The 15,922-nt window shown below is 40.1% G+C and overlaps 1 protein-coding gene across 4 annotated transcripts in view; it reads left to right on the top strand.

Moving 5' to 3' along the window:
• kcnd1 (potassium voltage-gated channel, Shal-related subfamily, member 1) overlaps positions 1–15,922 on the top strand; it is a 72,854-nt gene that overhangs the window by 44,405 nt on the left and 12,527 nt on the right. For all 4 annotated transcript variants that reach the window (XM_003445966.5, XM_019350211.2, XM_005477838.3 and 1 more), the window contains 2 exons: positions 13,462–13,624; positions 15,538–15,621. In XM_003445966.5, the coding sequence (XP_003446014.1) occupies positions 13,462–13,624; positions 15,538–15,621 (247 nt within the window). The remainder of the gene's footprint in view (positions 1–13,461; positions 13,625–15,537; positions 15,622–15,922) is intronic.

Raw genomic sequence — 15,922 nt, 5'->3', positions numbered from 1 at the left:
TGTCGCAACAATCTTCCCATTTTTTCAGTTGGGTGCATTTAACATTTGTTTTATCAAAGGTTCAGTTTTAAAAACTTTGAGAGCAATTGCTTTAAGGTATTCATGCAATTGAATCTAGATTATTAATAATGAATGTAATAGACGGCAGGAGGGGATGAAGGAAGCAGTCAGATTCATCAAGGAGGGACTTTGCAATATAAAAATACTCCCCTGTCAGTCCTGTGGTTGGGTTTTTACAACTGATGGACTGGCATTTTTTTTGAAGTTGTCACCTTCTGTTTAAAGCAATCAGACTGCTTTGATAAAACCTTCTTTGTCCACCATACTCCACGAGGTAAAACTATGGGTTTTGTAACAGAGGTCTGCTGGCTTGGATGAGAACTGTAATACTGTCATAAAAGGCTATCAGAAGGTAATGTAAAGCCAAAATATTTGCATTAAAGATGATATTTTCACGGTTTTAAGGGGCGTTCCCAGCAACCCACAGCTCTTGTACATCCCTGTATTTAAAGGTGTTTACCTGAATCTAAGTGTGACAGCGGCTTTCAGCCATATTTTAGGGTTTCAGACAAGGATGCAATCTTTGCAAAAGATGATTTCATGCAAAAACTGAAAGAGGAAAAGGTGAGATTTAAAAGAAGTAAAGGAATGCATGGAAATAAAAAACAAGAGCTTAAATAACAGAGAAAGGAATGTGAGAGAGGGGATGGAGAGGCAGGATTTCAGTTTGCTTAAAGAGCTGGATCTCCTTCACCAGAGGAGGAGAAAACATGGAACAACCATCCCTCCTCCTGCAACTTTCATCATCACTCTATCAATTAAACATGGCCGTGGATTACACTGGAGGAGGAGAGGAGAAAGAAAGGGAGCAGATGGAAGGAGAGCACAGGATTTAGGAAAAGGAGGAGAGGTGATGGAGGAAGGAGGGGGAAAGATGAGGATGGAAAGAGGAGGAGAGCAGAGAGGCTTTTAGCTGCCTGATGTAACCCAGAATAGAAGTTTTCAGAGAGGAAAAACAAACTGAGCTGGTGATCAAACTTGTCCGGTCGATACCGGTGTCCTTGTGAAGAACAATTCAAACAGTTTGGAGGCAGAAGAGGACGCTCACGGGGAGCCATACAGGAAGCTCAAACCCCCAAATTTCACCCATTTTTTTCTCACAGCTTTTCACTGCAGTTGTGTGAAGCAAAGATGGTAAAATATTGAGTGTTCCTAGAAACTGCATTAACTCATTTGTTTGGTCACGTGGTTTCATCGCATGCAAAAGTTAATTTTCACAGGGAGCTGATAAAATGCAGGAAATAGAAAAGGCTAATTTTAGCTGTAATTATTAATGCAGCGATGACACAAATACACGGGATTGGATTAAAATCCCTGAAATGAAAACCTTGTAAATGGGGTTTACGTCTCTCGTTACGGTGTAACATCAGCACTCTGGCAGCTTCTCGGCTGCTGTCAGTCAAACACAAACACAGCTGAGACCAACTTCTGATGTTCAGACCAGTTTTCTGCCTTTCAATAACAAAACTGTTGAACAAAATCATACTTTAAATGAGTTGTTGTCACCTTTAACCCTGAACTGGATAAGTGGAAGAAACTGAATGAATGAATGGATGTTCTTATTTCTCGATTTCGCTGGAGTAGCTTTGCAAGAATCCCACTTCCAGGGAAAAACAAACCGGAGACAGCTTCTCGTCAGTGGAGCCTCTGCACAACCCCACCTCCTTAAAAGGTGTAAATGAACACAAAAATTATATCGGCAAATTTGACAGCAGAAATTTAAATAGTGTAACGTCAATTTTGCCTTCTCATCATGGCACATAATGACCCAGGTGTATTTGAATATTTCATTTGATCACAATAAGAAAAAACATCACTTCTTCTGTACGCTGATGTAAACTTGCATTTAATGTCACGTTGTTACTCAGGTTGACTCCTGATGAGCGCGTCATGTGTGCAGCAGATGGCTGTATCAAGACATCTGTGACATCAGCTCCTCCAAAAACTGCCAAAAACCTATTAACATATTGTTTGGATTTACATAACATCATTATTTACAAATTTGTAAAAACAATTAACTGTGTCATATGGTGACATATTAAACCATAAAAGTACAGCAAAGCTGAGACCAACAGTTAATTAAAAGCACAGCTGGCAGTGTTTTTATTTAGCAAGTATTTGGACTGTTTGACTGTTCAAAAAGTTTTTAGTATTATTTCTTACATCATAAATGAACAAATTCAAATATCTCTGAGTGTCGGGCCAGTAATCGAAATCACATATATCTATTACAGATAACTGGGAAATCACACATCCTATATTTCATTTTATATAGAATATTACTTGGAAAATATTGATCTTCTGTATAACTAAGGTCAACTATAGAGTAACAACTGGTTTCTGGTCATCATCTTACAATATAAAGCTCTTTGAGACAACAGTTTCCTGATCCGGCGCCATATGAACACAATTGGATTGCCTGCTCATGAGTAATAACACCGATGCGTATCGCAAAGGTCTCTGGAGGCTTTACGGTACATTTTTGCCCCGAGGCGCCTCTGGAGGTTGTTCCGGCAATGAAGGCGATGTAAGATTTGCTGTAACTCTTTCTAATCTGAGTTAGATCTTGTTGTTGTGCGGTTGTTGGTTGTTTGCACTGAGGGGATTTTGTTGAACGTTCAGCAGATTCTTTTCTTCTTCTCTGGTATTAAAAGTTCTTTTTCTGCACAGACTCTTGCCTTCAGCTGTTTTGCTCACTGTCCCATTTTGTTTTCTAAGCTTTTATAGAAAACCCACTAGTGCCTGTATTCTGGGTTGTTGATCCAACATTTCCACGAAGGTCCTTCCAGCCAGTGAGAAAAGTTGATAAAAAAGGACATTTTTGACATAGACAAAGAAGTTAAAGCAAACTATGACTAACATGAGACTCATGGAGATGAAATGAGGGAATTAAACAGCAGGTGACATTATAGGTCACTGCAGGAGAGGATGATTGTGGTTCTGTGGCTGCATGTTGTTCTGATTTTTTTTTCTTATAAAATGTTCAAAATATACAAAAAGAAAATCTGGCATCATGTTTAAGGATCTGTGATTTCAGATCACATTGACTGCTCTCTGTGAAGAACCTGTGAAAACATTTTAGGTATGAAAGATGTTCCATCTTCCAAAAATGATAATAAAAATGTCCCATAGCTTGCACTTAAGAGCAGCTGTTCTAAAAGTGGTTCTTAATTTAAAGCTTTTGGACCATGTAAGCACATCAAAGTGTGATTATTACAAGTGCTGAGTTAGTGAGGAACATATTTCATGTTTGTGATGTGATGACTGAAAGAAAAGCAGGAAGCCCAGAAGTTGAGCGCCACTCCACTGTGTGCCTGTACTCTGTTTAAAAATTAAAAGAAAAGAGCTTAAATATCCAATCATATTAAGCTGAGTGTGAGTGGATACATTTCAATCTTCTTCTTCTTCTTTTTTACGTTTTGTTTTTTAATAAATGCAAAAAGTTGGAAGATGTACGAGCTCGAATGCTTTTCCCCATTTCGAAATAATAGTAAAATGAAAATATTAAGAAATACATTTTAATAAGTCCTTAAATTTTCATTCCAGCTCTTCTCTTCTTCTTCCATTGTATCTGATCGGGGGGCTCTCCCTACAATTTGATTGTCCTTCCTGCTCTTCTCACTAAACTAATTACCATTGGCTGTCTGCCCCTCTATTAGATTGTGATTGGCTGGCTCCCCTATTACAGGTGGGAGATAAGGATCAGTCTCTGCGTTCCATTGGCTGACTCGGCATTATTGGATTTCTATCTGCTCCAATTGGGAAGCAGCATTTGCTTTGTCTTTTAGTCCTCATGGCTGGGAATCAGCTTTTAGATTTCGAGTGACTCTCCAACCTTCCTGTTTCTTTTTCACTTCCCTCAGTGTTTTCCATCTTTCCTCGCCGGTCTCCCTCTCTCGGCTTGTGTCTGTCTGTCTGGTCTTTGGTATCGTGGCTCGATGCAGGATGACATAATTCTGATCATGAAATATTTAACATACTGAGAGAGCAGCTCAGAATTTTGGGCTGACCCGTGCCTCCCGAGACACTCCCCTTTTGTAAAACCTTTATTTATGACGACGGCTGGCTCCAACTCCAGCTGCAGGGTCACTACTGTCAGATATCTGAATGAGACATTTTTGCTCTGCTGGATTCAGACAGTTTTTTTCTCTTTTTTCACGTGTAAACACTGTAAAAGAGAAGAAAAAAAACTCTTGAGATTTCAGCTAAACCAACTACAGTAAAGTGTAATTTCTTGTGATTAGGCTTTGAGTTTGTCCAACTCTAAATTTTTAACTCTTAAATTTCTTTGAAATAATGTTTAATGTTTTGGCACGATACATTTTTCTAACTTTAAATTCTATGAGAGTTTCGGAGACACAACAGCTTGTGCTGGTAAACGTGTTGCATCTTTTACAGGGTCTCTCAGTATTTTCCACGTTAACCACTGTTCAGACCAATAAATAAATAAAGGTATAAACGATTCAGTATTTAGCTTCTCCTGCAGATTTCTTTTTATGTGCAGTGTGGAGGACACGTAGCCTGTAGGCACTGCTGGGTTTAAAAATAACTCCCATTTTACAGAAAATATGATTAAAAGGTTGAGTAAGTAAATAGTAAGGTCTGTATGTGAGTGTGCACGCTTGAGATTTACAGATTCAGTATACTCTGTTTTTCCTCCTCTGCTTTCTCACACTTTGTTCATCTTGACCTTCTCTCCCTCTTCTTTTTCTTTCTCTTCGCCCTCTCTCGCCTGTCCTCACTCAACCTCCTCCTTCCTCCCTCCTTTCTTCCCTCCTTTGCTTCCTCCTCCTTCCATCTCCCTCCTCTGGCTTCACGTCAAGCTACCACTCGATGTGTTGTCCTCCTCCTGCTGCAGGACGGAGACTTGGCTCCAGCAGCTGTAGATAATGACCCAGGAGAAAGAGGGGGGAGGGCGGGAAGAGGAGAGAAACGGAATATGGGAAGAGAGATGGAGGAGAGAACAGAAAGGGCACGAGAGAGAGGAAGGAAATAAAGGAAATGTGTGGAGAAAGGAGGGAGCGATGCACAGAGAGACAATATAAACTTTCTAATGCCTCTCTCGACATGCCAGCTACAAGCCCTCTAATGCTGCCATCCATTATTTAATATTAGCAGCTCCAGGCTCTCTCTCTCTCTCTCTCTCTCTCTCTCTCTCTCTCACACACACACACACACACACACACACACACACACACACACACACACACACAGTCTTAGTTGGTTTAATCACCCCACTCTGCAGTCACAACCTTCTACATTATAAAGAGCAACTTCACTCTGAGCTGAATTGCTTCGTTTTACTGACCTCTGCTGGTTGAGCATCCGTCGCGGTCTGAGTGAGTTCATGCCGAGCACCTTTGGCTGAGCGGTAACTAAAAATCTAGTTTAGCAGAAATCCAGGTATCTCAGCTCTGGATGAGATCTGGCTAAATTTCAGATCATTTACTTTACTAACCTGTGGTGAACTGTAACTAAATGCTGCTTTGGCTGCAGTTAAACTCCAGCAAAATTCCAAATGAGCTCCTGCTAAACTTCCGCTGAGCTATGACTGATGTGCGACTTTAGTCTGGCCAGGCTTTCCCAAGCTCAGCTTAGGTCCATCTCCAGCTAAACAGTGCTCTGGCACACTTTGTTTCACTTGTTCAGAGCTTTTTTGTCAACTTTTATTCATCTTTTTCAGCAAACTGAATAAACATTAGCAGCTTGAGATACAGCGAACGGCTCTGTGCTGTTTCCATGTGGTAATTCCATGTTCATCACATGATTTGCAACTCATTTTCTGACCAGCACAAACATGTGAAATGACTCTTTATCATCAGAGATATTGATACAGTCACTCAAGAAAACATGCAAATTAAATTTTTCTATCTGATTACTGTTTTATTTCATGTGTTGAAGGATGCACACGCTCTTTGTCTGCATCCAGGTACACATGCCATTACACAGATGTTATTTGAATGAATGAGACGGCATTCATATTCATTATTTCTGTAATTCATTCACACTGAAAAACATTTTAAAAAATCAGCAGCTGTAGCTTTAAAGCCTGCTAACATGCTACGGCTACTGTACAATAACCGCTGCACCGACAGAAAAGATCTTCATGGAAATTATGGAAATGATAGAATATCAGACTCTGCACTGTGTGTGTGTGTGTGTGCATGTGTGCATGCAGTAATACTCTTCGGGTCAGTGAGTAAGATAAACCATTAAAGTCATGTTTTTGTCTGAATGAGTTAAATATAAATCAGGCTTCATTGTGAGTCTGTGCCTTTGCACTCTGTGTACTATGTGAGTTTGTACTCTATAATCCATATACAATGTGTATATGGATTATAGAGGAGGCGGCTCATAGGTTGACCGTGCTTTATGTTAGAGATTATTTTCTGCTGAATGGCTGTGGGCCCCCGAGCCACTCTGGGTAATGTAGTTGGTTGACCTTTTTGATCGTCTTTTCTTCTTCTTCATCTTTAGATCCACCACCATCGAGAGCTCTACGCCATATTTTTATAGATCTGCTTAGAAAATACCTTAATTTATAAATAAGAAATACAGGCCTGACTGGGGTATAAAAAATCTTCCACCTAATCAAACAGACACACTGAAGTTATTGAACCTTGATGCAAAAAAAAAAAAACTGATGCAAGAGAAAGAAAGAACAAGAACGCTGCATCGATTTTAATCATAGCAGGAAAAGTCTACCTCTGCACTAAGTGTAGCTTCTCAAAGTGGCTGCAGATTGTGTTTTACTAATAGATAAGACCTGACTCTGATACAGCATGGAATGAAATCCTAAATAAACACACACTCAAGTATTGGGTCACGCTTCTTAATCTTTAAATTCAGGTGTTTTCAGTCGTATTGTCACAGGTGTATAAAATCGCACACCTACACAGTCTACTTTTACAGTCATTTGGGAAAGAATAGGATGCGCTAAAGTCATGCAGGCAGTCACTTTGTGAAATGTCTCTCCTGTTAGATGTTCCACAGTCAAATATAAGCATTTCAGAGCAGTGGAGCTGAGTGTGTAAATGTCACCAACACTCTGCTGACTCTGTAACTGCAGACTGCCTGTGGTTATTAACATCAGCACAAATCTGTGCACCAGGAGCTTCAAGGCTTAGGTTTCCATGGCCGAGCAGCTTCTGCAGGCACAGTGTTTAGGTGGCCCAGGACTTTAAATCCATCTGTTTTCTTACAGTTTACAGTCTTTACAAAGAATAAAGCGAGGAGCTGCAGGCATGATGTTTCCAGAAGGATAGTGTTTGATACCACCAAAACATCCAAACAGAAAACATGTGGATAAATGAGGAAACAGACTACATGTTCACGTGGGAATCAACGAGATTCATAATTATAAAACATTTCCTGATTACATTTCATTGTAAAGCCTGTGGGCTGAGGACCCTGATAAGACTGTTTAAGCTTTAATTAAAAACTTGAATTGATTTCTGTGACACAAAAACAAAAGATATGAACATATTTAATGTAACTTTAGCAGCACACAAGTGCGACAGCTGTGTTTTATCTTTCAGACAAGTTGGTTCCATGTTTATTGAATCTGTTTCACCACGGTGTTGCCTCCATTCAACACACACTCACTCAAACCAACAGGCAGCAGCATCAAAGCTAATTTATGGTCCATTAAAGGGACACTGCGTGTAATGTTTGGCTCTGGACGGAGGGCCACTGCAGATTTACTGCTGCCGTCTGGTAGTAAAAACTCACAAACACAAGGAGGACGCTTTACAGCTACGAGAGAGAAACGGAGCGTGTGCGTGTTTGTTGGTATTAAAGAGGCAAAAGCTAAATATGTCTTATAAATTAAGTCCAGCAGTAAACAGTGAATGCACTATAATAACAGAAAGCAAATGAGCCATGATTGCATGACATTTATCAGACATTGGTGTTGCTGTGCCAAACTTTCCTGTATAAAAACGTTTCACACTTTATATTTGATTAGCTTTAAGTTTGAAGACAAAGAAAACTGCGATGAGCAAAAACTGAGGCGACAATCTTTCAACGAATATCCACAGAATATTGAGGATATTGCCCAGAATTTTATTTTCAATAAAGACACATTCAGGTCACAGTCAGCCTAGACTCGCTCAGCACAAAGACTGAAAATGAAATTTAAGAGTAATAAAGAATATTTCAGTTTTATTAGAAATGCAAGAAACTAATTCAGAAATCACCGGCTGCTACAAAAGTTAGAGGATAGACAGCATCAGTCATTTTTTATTAAAAATCAAATCATTGTCAATCTCTAATTTCTTTTATATTTCACATTCACAGGGTTCAGATTTATTACTTACTAAAAATAATAATAATAAAAAAAGATTTAAAAGTTTCAACCAGAATATATTTAATTCAAGTTTATTTTTTTAGCCCCATGGGCATCATGAGTTGCTGCTTTATATTGTAAAGTAAGGACCACACAATATTAGAAAGAAATTATCCAACGATCAGATCCTGTATAAGCAAACACTTAGGAACAGTGGGAAGGAAAAATTCCCTTTTACCAGGAAGAAACCTCCGGCAGAACCAGGCTCAGGGAGGGGCGGCAGGGACAAAAGACACGCTGTGTGAGCCAGAGCCAAACATTAGTCCTTACTAATGATTAAATGCACAAATATGAACACACAGACAATGAAGAAGAACCACTCAATTCAATTTTATTTATATAGCGACGAATCCCAACAACCGTTGCCTCAAGGCGCTTTATACTATAAGGTAGACCCTACACTAATACATACAGAGAAAAAAAAACAACAATCATATGACCCCCTATGAGCAAGCACTTTGGCAACAGTGGGAAGGAAAAACTCCCTTTTAACAGGAAGAAACCTCCGGCAGAACCAGGTTCAGGGAGGGGCGGGGCCATCTGCTGCGACCGGCTGGGGTGAGAGAAAGAAGACAGGATAAAGACATGCTGTGGAAGAGAGACAGAGATTAATACAATCCCCCATGATGCACCCACAGGAGCCTAAGCCTATCTGCTATTTGGTTTGTGGGATATACCTTAAAATACACGTAGTGGATGTCGGTAATACTAACAGACAGGTATTTTGCTTAAACCCAGAAAAGAAAAAGTTAACCTCTAGCTCTGTTGTCTCAAGCCCTTCTATCCAAAAACAGGAAAAAGGTCATGAACATTTTGGGTTAGCTGGCTTGATGAGTGATGTGCTAAGCTGAATATTAGTTTCACAGCTGCTTAACTTGGCTGATTTAAAGCGTTTGTATCATCCTCTTGCTACACCTGAAGATCCATTTGTGCCGCCGCCTGTAATACTGCAGCTTATAAATGTTGTTTTCCTGTATATGGCTGCGCTCACCACTTACAAAAAAAATCATTTTACAAGTTTTAATGAGAGTTTTGAAGCATCTGTGATAAGATGGCTATTAGAAGTTGGTTTGAATTGGATTTTTCCTGTAAATCCGTACAAATCGCCTATGAAATCTAATTTAGTTTTCAACATTTGCGAGGAAATGTAAATTTGTTGTTGAACTGATTAAATTGCAGCACCCGCGGGGGGAAAATGACTTGGCTGCTAGGGCACCTCTAATGATGGTAGCACCTGATGAATGCGCGGGCTCTTTCTTCCTTCTTCAACAATTGCATGAATCACAGGGTCCATAAAGTGCAGGCTAATGAGGCTGCTGTTCCAGCTGTACGGAGTTAAACAGCTGGCAGATGCTCCGGTCGGCCGTCTGCCCGTCACACAGCAGTTCATTTCCATTTACATTCATTTACATTCTGAGCTGTACTCACACGGCTGGCAGCCGCTCGCTGCCTGTTTTCTCATCTTGTTCTACAGCATCAGGAGTTGTAGGAAGTTGGCAAGTTTATGACTTCGCCCTTCATCAGTATTTCGGGTTAAAGTCCTGAACTATGCTGCCATCTGAAAATGAGATTTCTGAGATGTTTTTTTTCCTGGTCTGATGTTTTCTCCTGTGAAAATTTAGTGCCAGCACCACAGAAACAAAGCCAATAGGAGGTTATTTAGGAGCATACTAATATCCTGATGGTGACACAGTCATAAAGACTAACTTTAACATAAAGATCAACCACAGTGCACGAGCTCGGGAAAGAACACAAAGACTCACAACTTGTTTTTGTTTACTCAGCTTTAGCGTGTTGGTTAGATGTAGGCAACAGAAATTACAATTAAAGCTTTTGGTTTCAGGGTTTAGTCACCGTGTTGGTCTGTAATGTTTGATCTTATAGTATCTGTGTGTCCTTGGCCATGTGTGCTGTTCACGTCTATGTTTTAGTCTTTTGCAGTTTCATTAGTCTGTATTTGTCTGTTTCCCTCACCGCTGTAGCTCTTTGTTACCTTTTATTAGATGTCACCTGTTGCCTTGCTTCCACCTCCTTGCCTACCTGTGTTTCATGTCAGCGTTTGTCCTCGTGTCCTGCATATGTTCCTCTTTGCATTTAATATTTCCACTGTTGAGATCAAGACAAGCCTAGAGATGAAAACGAGATAAGATATAGCAGAATTTAAATATTAGTTTTGGGTATGGGACTCCAGGCTGTATATTTTTCTGTAAATTGCACACTTTTGATACATACATATGCTTTAAAAATGTCATTAAATTGTAGTTTGTTCTTATTTTACAAACCTTGAAGCAAAAATCATGTAAAAACTCAAGAAATGATGAGTGAGGGAGGATCCAGATACAGGCCTCTCTGATGTTCAGGCTGAATTCAGCTAGAGATCCGGCACAGATTCATCCTGGCTGTTTGGCCACAGTCTGACGTCTCCGTCGATTCTTCTGAGTGCTTTTTGCCAACAATTACAGATGACTTCTGTTCCTCTCTGCCCTCTGTTATCTCCATTGATCTGCTCCCAGCTGCCAATATTTCTCCCGGCTGAGGACACTGGAGGTTCAGTAAAACTGACCCGCGTGCCGTCAGCACGCCCTCAGCTCCCGGCGAATTACAGTCAGAGATGCACTCTCAGTTAAGAATAAGCACAGAGCTGGGTGAAAGATGCATCTTAACAATTAACTGCATATCACTTAGCTAAAGTCTTTTAGCTTTGGAGAGTGGAAAGTCTACCAGTAAGAGGGCCTGAAAGATCCATATTACTGTTGTTTCAGAAGTGTTTCACTGTGTCTTTGTGGGACAGTGGGACGCAGGTCTGAGCTGATGTTTGGAAGTGTGGAAATTCTGGGTTGAAAGAGCAGAGGACCAGGTTTGGTGAGCGTGTTCTGGCTTATTTTAAGAGAAATAATATACTTCCAGCTTCTCAAACATGGATTTTAGCACACTGTTTGTCTTTGAGTACCACTGCAAAATATTTGGCTTTCAGAGTCCGGGTCATTTGAAATCAAGGCCTTAAACTAACCACAGAGTAAACCGATTAATAGAGAAAAAAAGGAAATCAGCAAGCACACACTGATACCACTGAAGGTCTGTCTCTAACACCTCGATGCAGAAATTTTGATCCAGTAAGAGACCAGATAAGGAACCTGGGATTTTCTGGAATGATTAAACTTATAAACTTATTTCATACTATAAAGAAAAGTTATGATGGAATGAGGGAAAAATGCAAATCCTTCTGTGCAGTCTGTCAGTCAGCTGAATGCATTTCAGCACATATGGAATTAGATTTAGAAAACAGGATTTATGCCAAGAATGAGAAGCAATTCATTATGAAACTCATCTGAAGGAGGAGCAACTGCACAGCTGCAAAATTAGCTTTAAAGTTTCGAGAATAATAAAATGACTTGTAAGATTTGAGCAGCACACAGCAGACAAGGTCGGGGCCTTATTTTGAGAAGGACGGAGATATAATCCACTGCAGCAGGTACACGAGCAGAGAGCTGCAGTTCATTACCTACATATCTGATTTACTGTACAGCCTGTGCTGATTTGCATATTTGTAATATAAAGAGTTTAGTTCCACAGTGAGACAGACACCAGTTAAAAAAAACTGAGAATGTGTTCTTACAAATTAATCATTTAATCAGCTGGAAAGAAATAATTTCTTTGGGTAATAGTGATTGGTACACAGTTCACTGAGGACTTAATTATAATAACGACTTTATGAGAGATTTTATGTCTCTCTTTGGAGAAACTTTCTAAAATAAGGTTTCTGATGCTAAAAGAAGTACAAATAAATACTACAGCAGCATTTCAAAGTTATTGCATGATAATGTTTCATTTCAGATCCTAATACAAAATACAGGTTGGTTAGGAAGGAAAAAGGAAACGTTAATGAAACGTGGTGCCGTTGTTTTAAGATTTCCAATAAAGTAAACTAAGCTAAAAATTAAAAAAAGTCATTTTAAATGAATATATATAAATATTCATCTGAATCGGAGCCATTTAGAGATCACTGAGTCCTACTCAGAGACTGCAGAGAAACAATGACATAAGTTCTGAATCCAAATCTGAAATTCTGTCCAAACACCTTAAAACTTTCACAAAAAAAAGTCCTGCTGTAGCGAAGTTTTGAAAAATCCCCTTCGGCTCCTTTGATCCACTTTTCCTGATGAGTTTATGGTTTCATCTGCCCATTTCAAGCCTTATTAAATCTAACATGATGTTCATTTTTCAAATTATGATCCCCTTTAAAGTCAAAAAGCACGACAGAGCCAAGTATGCTTTATACTACCCTGTGATTAACAAATGGCTATCATATGAGCATGTTGCAGGCCATGATTTCTCAGGCTTATGTCTGCTTTAATAAAGCCAAGAAAACTTTTCAAAATGAGACTTTGGCTGCATCATCCAACGGCACTTCTTAAACCAGAGGACCGACTGCTGATCATATCTCTGTGAATATTTACTTAAAGAAACAAAGTAAACAGGTGGAGCTGACCATCAATCAGCTTCTAGCTGTTGACTGGTTTGTATAGTAAACTGTTGACTGGTGCAGCTGCAGGTTTCTCCCGTCGGTGTGTCTGAGCAGAATCACACAAAGCATCCTGGCCTCCTGCCCACTCTCTAATCTCTTCCTCCTCCTCCTCTTACTTGTCCTCGTCTCACTACCTGTGATTTATGGCTGAGCACAATGAAAGGTGAAGGCCGCATGAGGCAGCGACCAGGAATTTGTGAGTGTGTGTGTGAGTAGCTTTTCAACACTGGCACTGTAATCTCGTGGAGGACTTGTCTATTTATCTCTTACCTAATACCACAGATTGAAAAAACCCACCTAAAATCAAATAAATATCCAGTTTCAGTGATTCGTGTTAGTGGGAACATTTTCCCAGTATTGAACCTGTTTGTCTAAATTATGTTTATATAGTAAATTGCAGCCTTAAACTTTATTGGAGGGACATAATGCTATTTATGAAATGATCACCATAAAGAAGTCTTCTTCTTGCTTAGCAATGGATGAATCAATGGATTCATTTATTTGAAAATTTCATATTTTCTCTCGGCAGATATGGAGACATGGTTCCAAACACCATCGCGGGGAAGATCTTTGGATCAATCTGCTCTCTGAGCGGCGTCCTGGTGATCGCCCTGCCTGTACCTGTCATCGTGTCCAACTTCAGCCGGATCTACCACCAGAACCAGAGAGCGGACAAGAGGAGAGCACAGCAGGTCCGATTCTGACGTTTCAGTATCGAGCTCAAAATAGTCTAACCAAGAAGTAAGGCTGCAACTTCTAGGTACTGATGCAGGTTTAAGACAACACAAATGAAAAGCATGTAACTAAACATCCACCTTTGACCTCTTCAAGCTCCACCCATCCATGCTGTGTTCTGGGATGAGTCTAATCAGATACTGTGGCCTTTAAAACAAAATCCCTTTACGATTAAATTTGGTTGAAAACTTGTTTTCAGAGATACCTCATTTCAGCCATTCATCGATTCATTTACTCACTGAGCAATTATCTTTTGACTGAGGTCTAGCGAACATCTAACAGGCCAAGGCAACCATTTAAGGCCACCTCCTTGAACATCTCCCTTCAGTGCTTCCGTTCTGGCCACTTGCCATCTGGGATCGACACCGGAGTCACCCTTTAATTTGATTTTGGGGAAGAAGTAGAAGTCACAGGAAGCCAGACCTCGCAAGCTGCTAGAAAGCCAAGGATTTTGTTGATGCAGCCCAAAATTACTGTGTATTTATTGCACTGTGGGTGACTGCAGAACGGCATGCATTACAGTTGCATGAGTTGTGGCAGAGACATAATAACACAGAGATACACCAAAAATGGTGGTAGACATATAACTTCTAGAGAAAAATACTTCATAAAACCTTTTTAAATAATTGCCTAAACTGTTACCAACAAGCTTCTAAAATCAAGAACCCGTTAGAAGCACCAAACATTCTTCCTGTGATGCCTCGAGATGTGATAGTGGACCTACGTGTTGACACTCTGACCCTGTAGGGGTGAATTCATGCTGTGCAACCCTGTGAATCTTAAAGAAAACAGTGAGCATGCTCGTGGTCGTGAAACCAGCTCCCAATCCTCGACATGAAAGTTGAGGTTAATGTTTGCTCTCCTCATATATTTGAGTTCCACTGATGGAAATGAATTGGCTTTTATACAACACTTTCCAGGTCTTTGAAATCACTTTAAGTGCTTTAAAGGAGAAGCATTCACGTAGCCTTTTTCAGTACACTTTATTTACCTCACATTCATGGCCAATTTATAACCACTGGTAACCTGCAATGCAGGCAAGGGAAATACATGCAAACTCCACACAGAAAGGCCAAGACAGAGGTGACAGCTTTAACTACTGCACAGAGATGGGCATGTGCAAATAATGAGAAGACGACTTTCAGAGAGGAATCTAAATGTAGCACTGGGAAGTGCTAAAGGTGTAAACGTAGGCAGCCATTAAGGGAAGACTGGCTAAATTAAAATAAGGTCATTTTTTTTGCTTTTTGGGTGGAGTCATAAAATGTTTAATCCACTGCACAAACAGAAATAGTAAATGAAGATAAGCAGCATCGCTGCTTCATCCCACTTTCGATAAATGAAACCAAAATATGTTGAAACTGTGTGCTGCTTCATCTGTGTGGGTTCTCAGCCATCCAGGTCACGATAATCTACGTTTCTTGAAGATTTTTCTCTCATCCAAGAAGCTTCTTCAGTTCTAAGTTCACTGAACTGTGCTGCTTTCTTCTCCTGGTGTTGTCCACCTCTGCCACTATGACCAATACTTCACCCAGCCAATAGGAGGCAGCTGTGATATTTTGGCTTGACTTCTGTGTAGCTGTCATGCCCATCAATTTTCATTTTTATTCTTTGGGTGCACCCTAAACGTACATGTGGTGCATCTTTATGCTTCTATTGTATCAGCTGAAAAAATAAAGCTTTATTGAAAAGCACCTTTAAAGCCCGAAAACTGGAGCTTTGCAGCAAAAATTGCAATTCACCTGAGTAGTGATGAGTTTAGAGACAGATGATGTGCTCCTCTACAGTGTGTGTGTGTGTGTGTGTGTGTGTGTGTGTGTGTGTGTGTGAGGCGCTGACGCTGCTGTTTTCCTGTATTACTGTCAAACAGAAAGTGCGCTTGGCTCGGATCCGCATGGCAAAGAAAGGAACAACCAACGCCTTCCTTCAGTACAAAGAAGACCGAGCGCTCGGGGTGAGACACACACAAACAGACACTCACACTAACAGTGGATGATTTCTCACTGTCAAGGAAGAAGGCTGGATTACACTCGGGTTAACTCAGAAAGTTGTGGAAAGGTAAGGAGAGATAAAGGGACTAAAGACAGAGTGAAAAACACAAAGTCACATAAACCACAACAAACAAGATAAAAATCAAATAAAAGTTCACCCAAAGAGAAAGCTGTGTGTCTGCAGCACAGCCAAACTTTCTAACTGTTAAACCCACAAATAAATCTGAGCCTGCAAATAAATTTTACATGAGATTTCTTAATGAG

Source organism: Oreochromis niloticus, linkage group LG20 (assembly GCF_001858045.2).
Source record: "Oreochromis niloticus isolate F11D_XX linkage group LG20, O_niloticus_UMD_NMBU, whole genome shotgun sequence".
Taxonomy (NCBI): Eukaryota; Metazoa; Chordata; class Actinopteri; order Cichliformes; family Cichlidae; genus Oreochromis; species Oreochromis niloticus.
The sequence above is the reverse complement of the archived record's forward strand: the minus strand, read 5'-3'. Positions and strand labels throughout refer to the sequence as shown.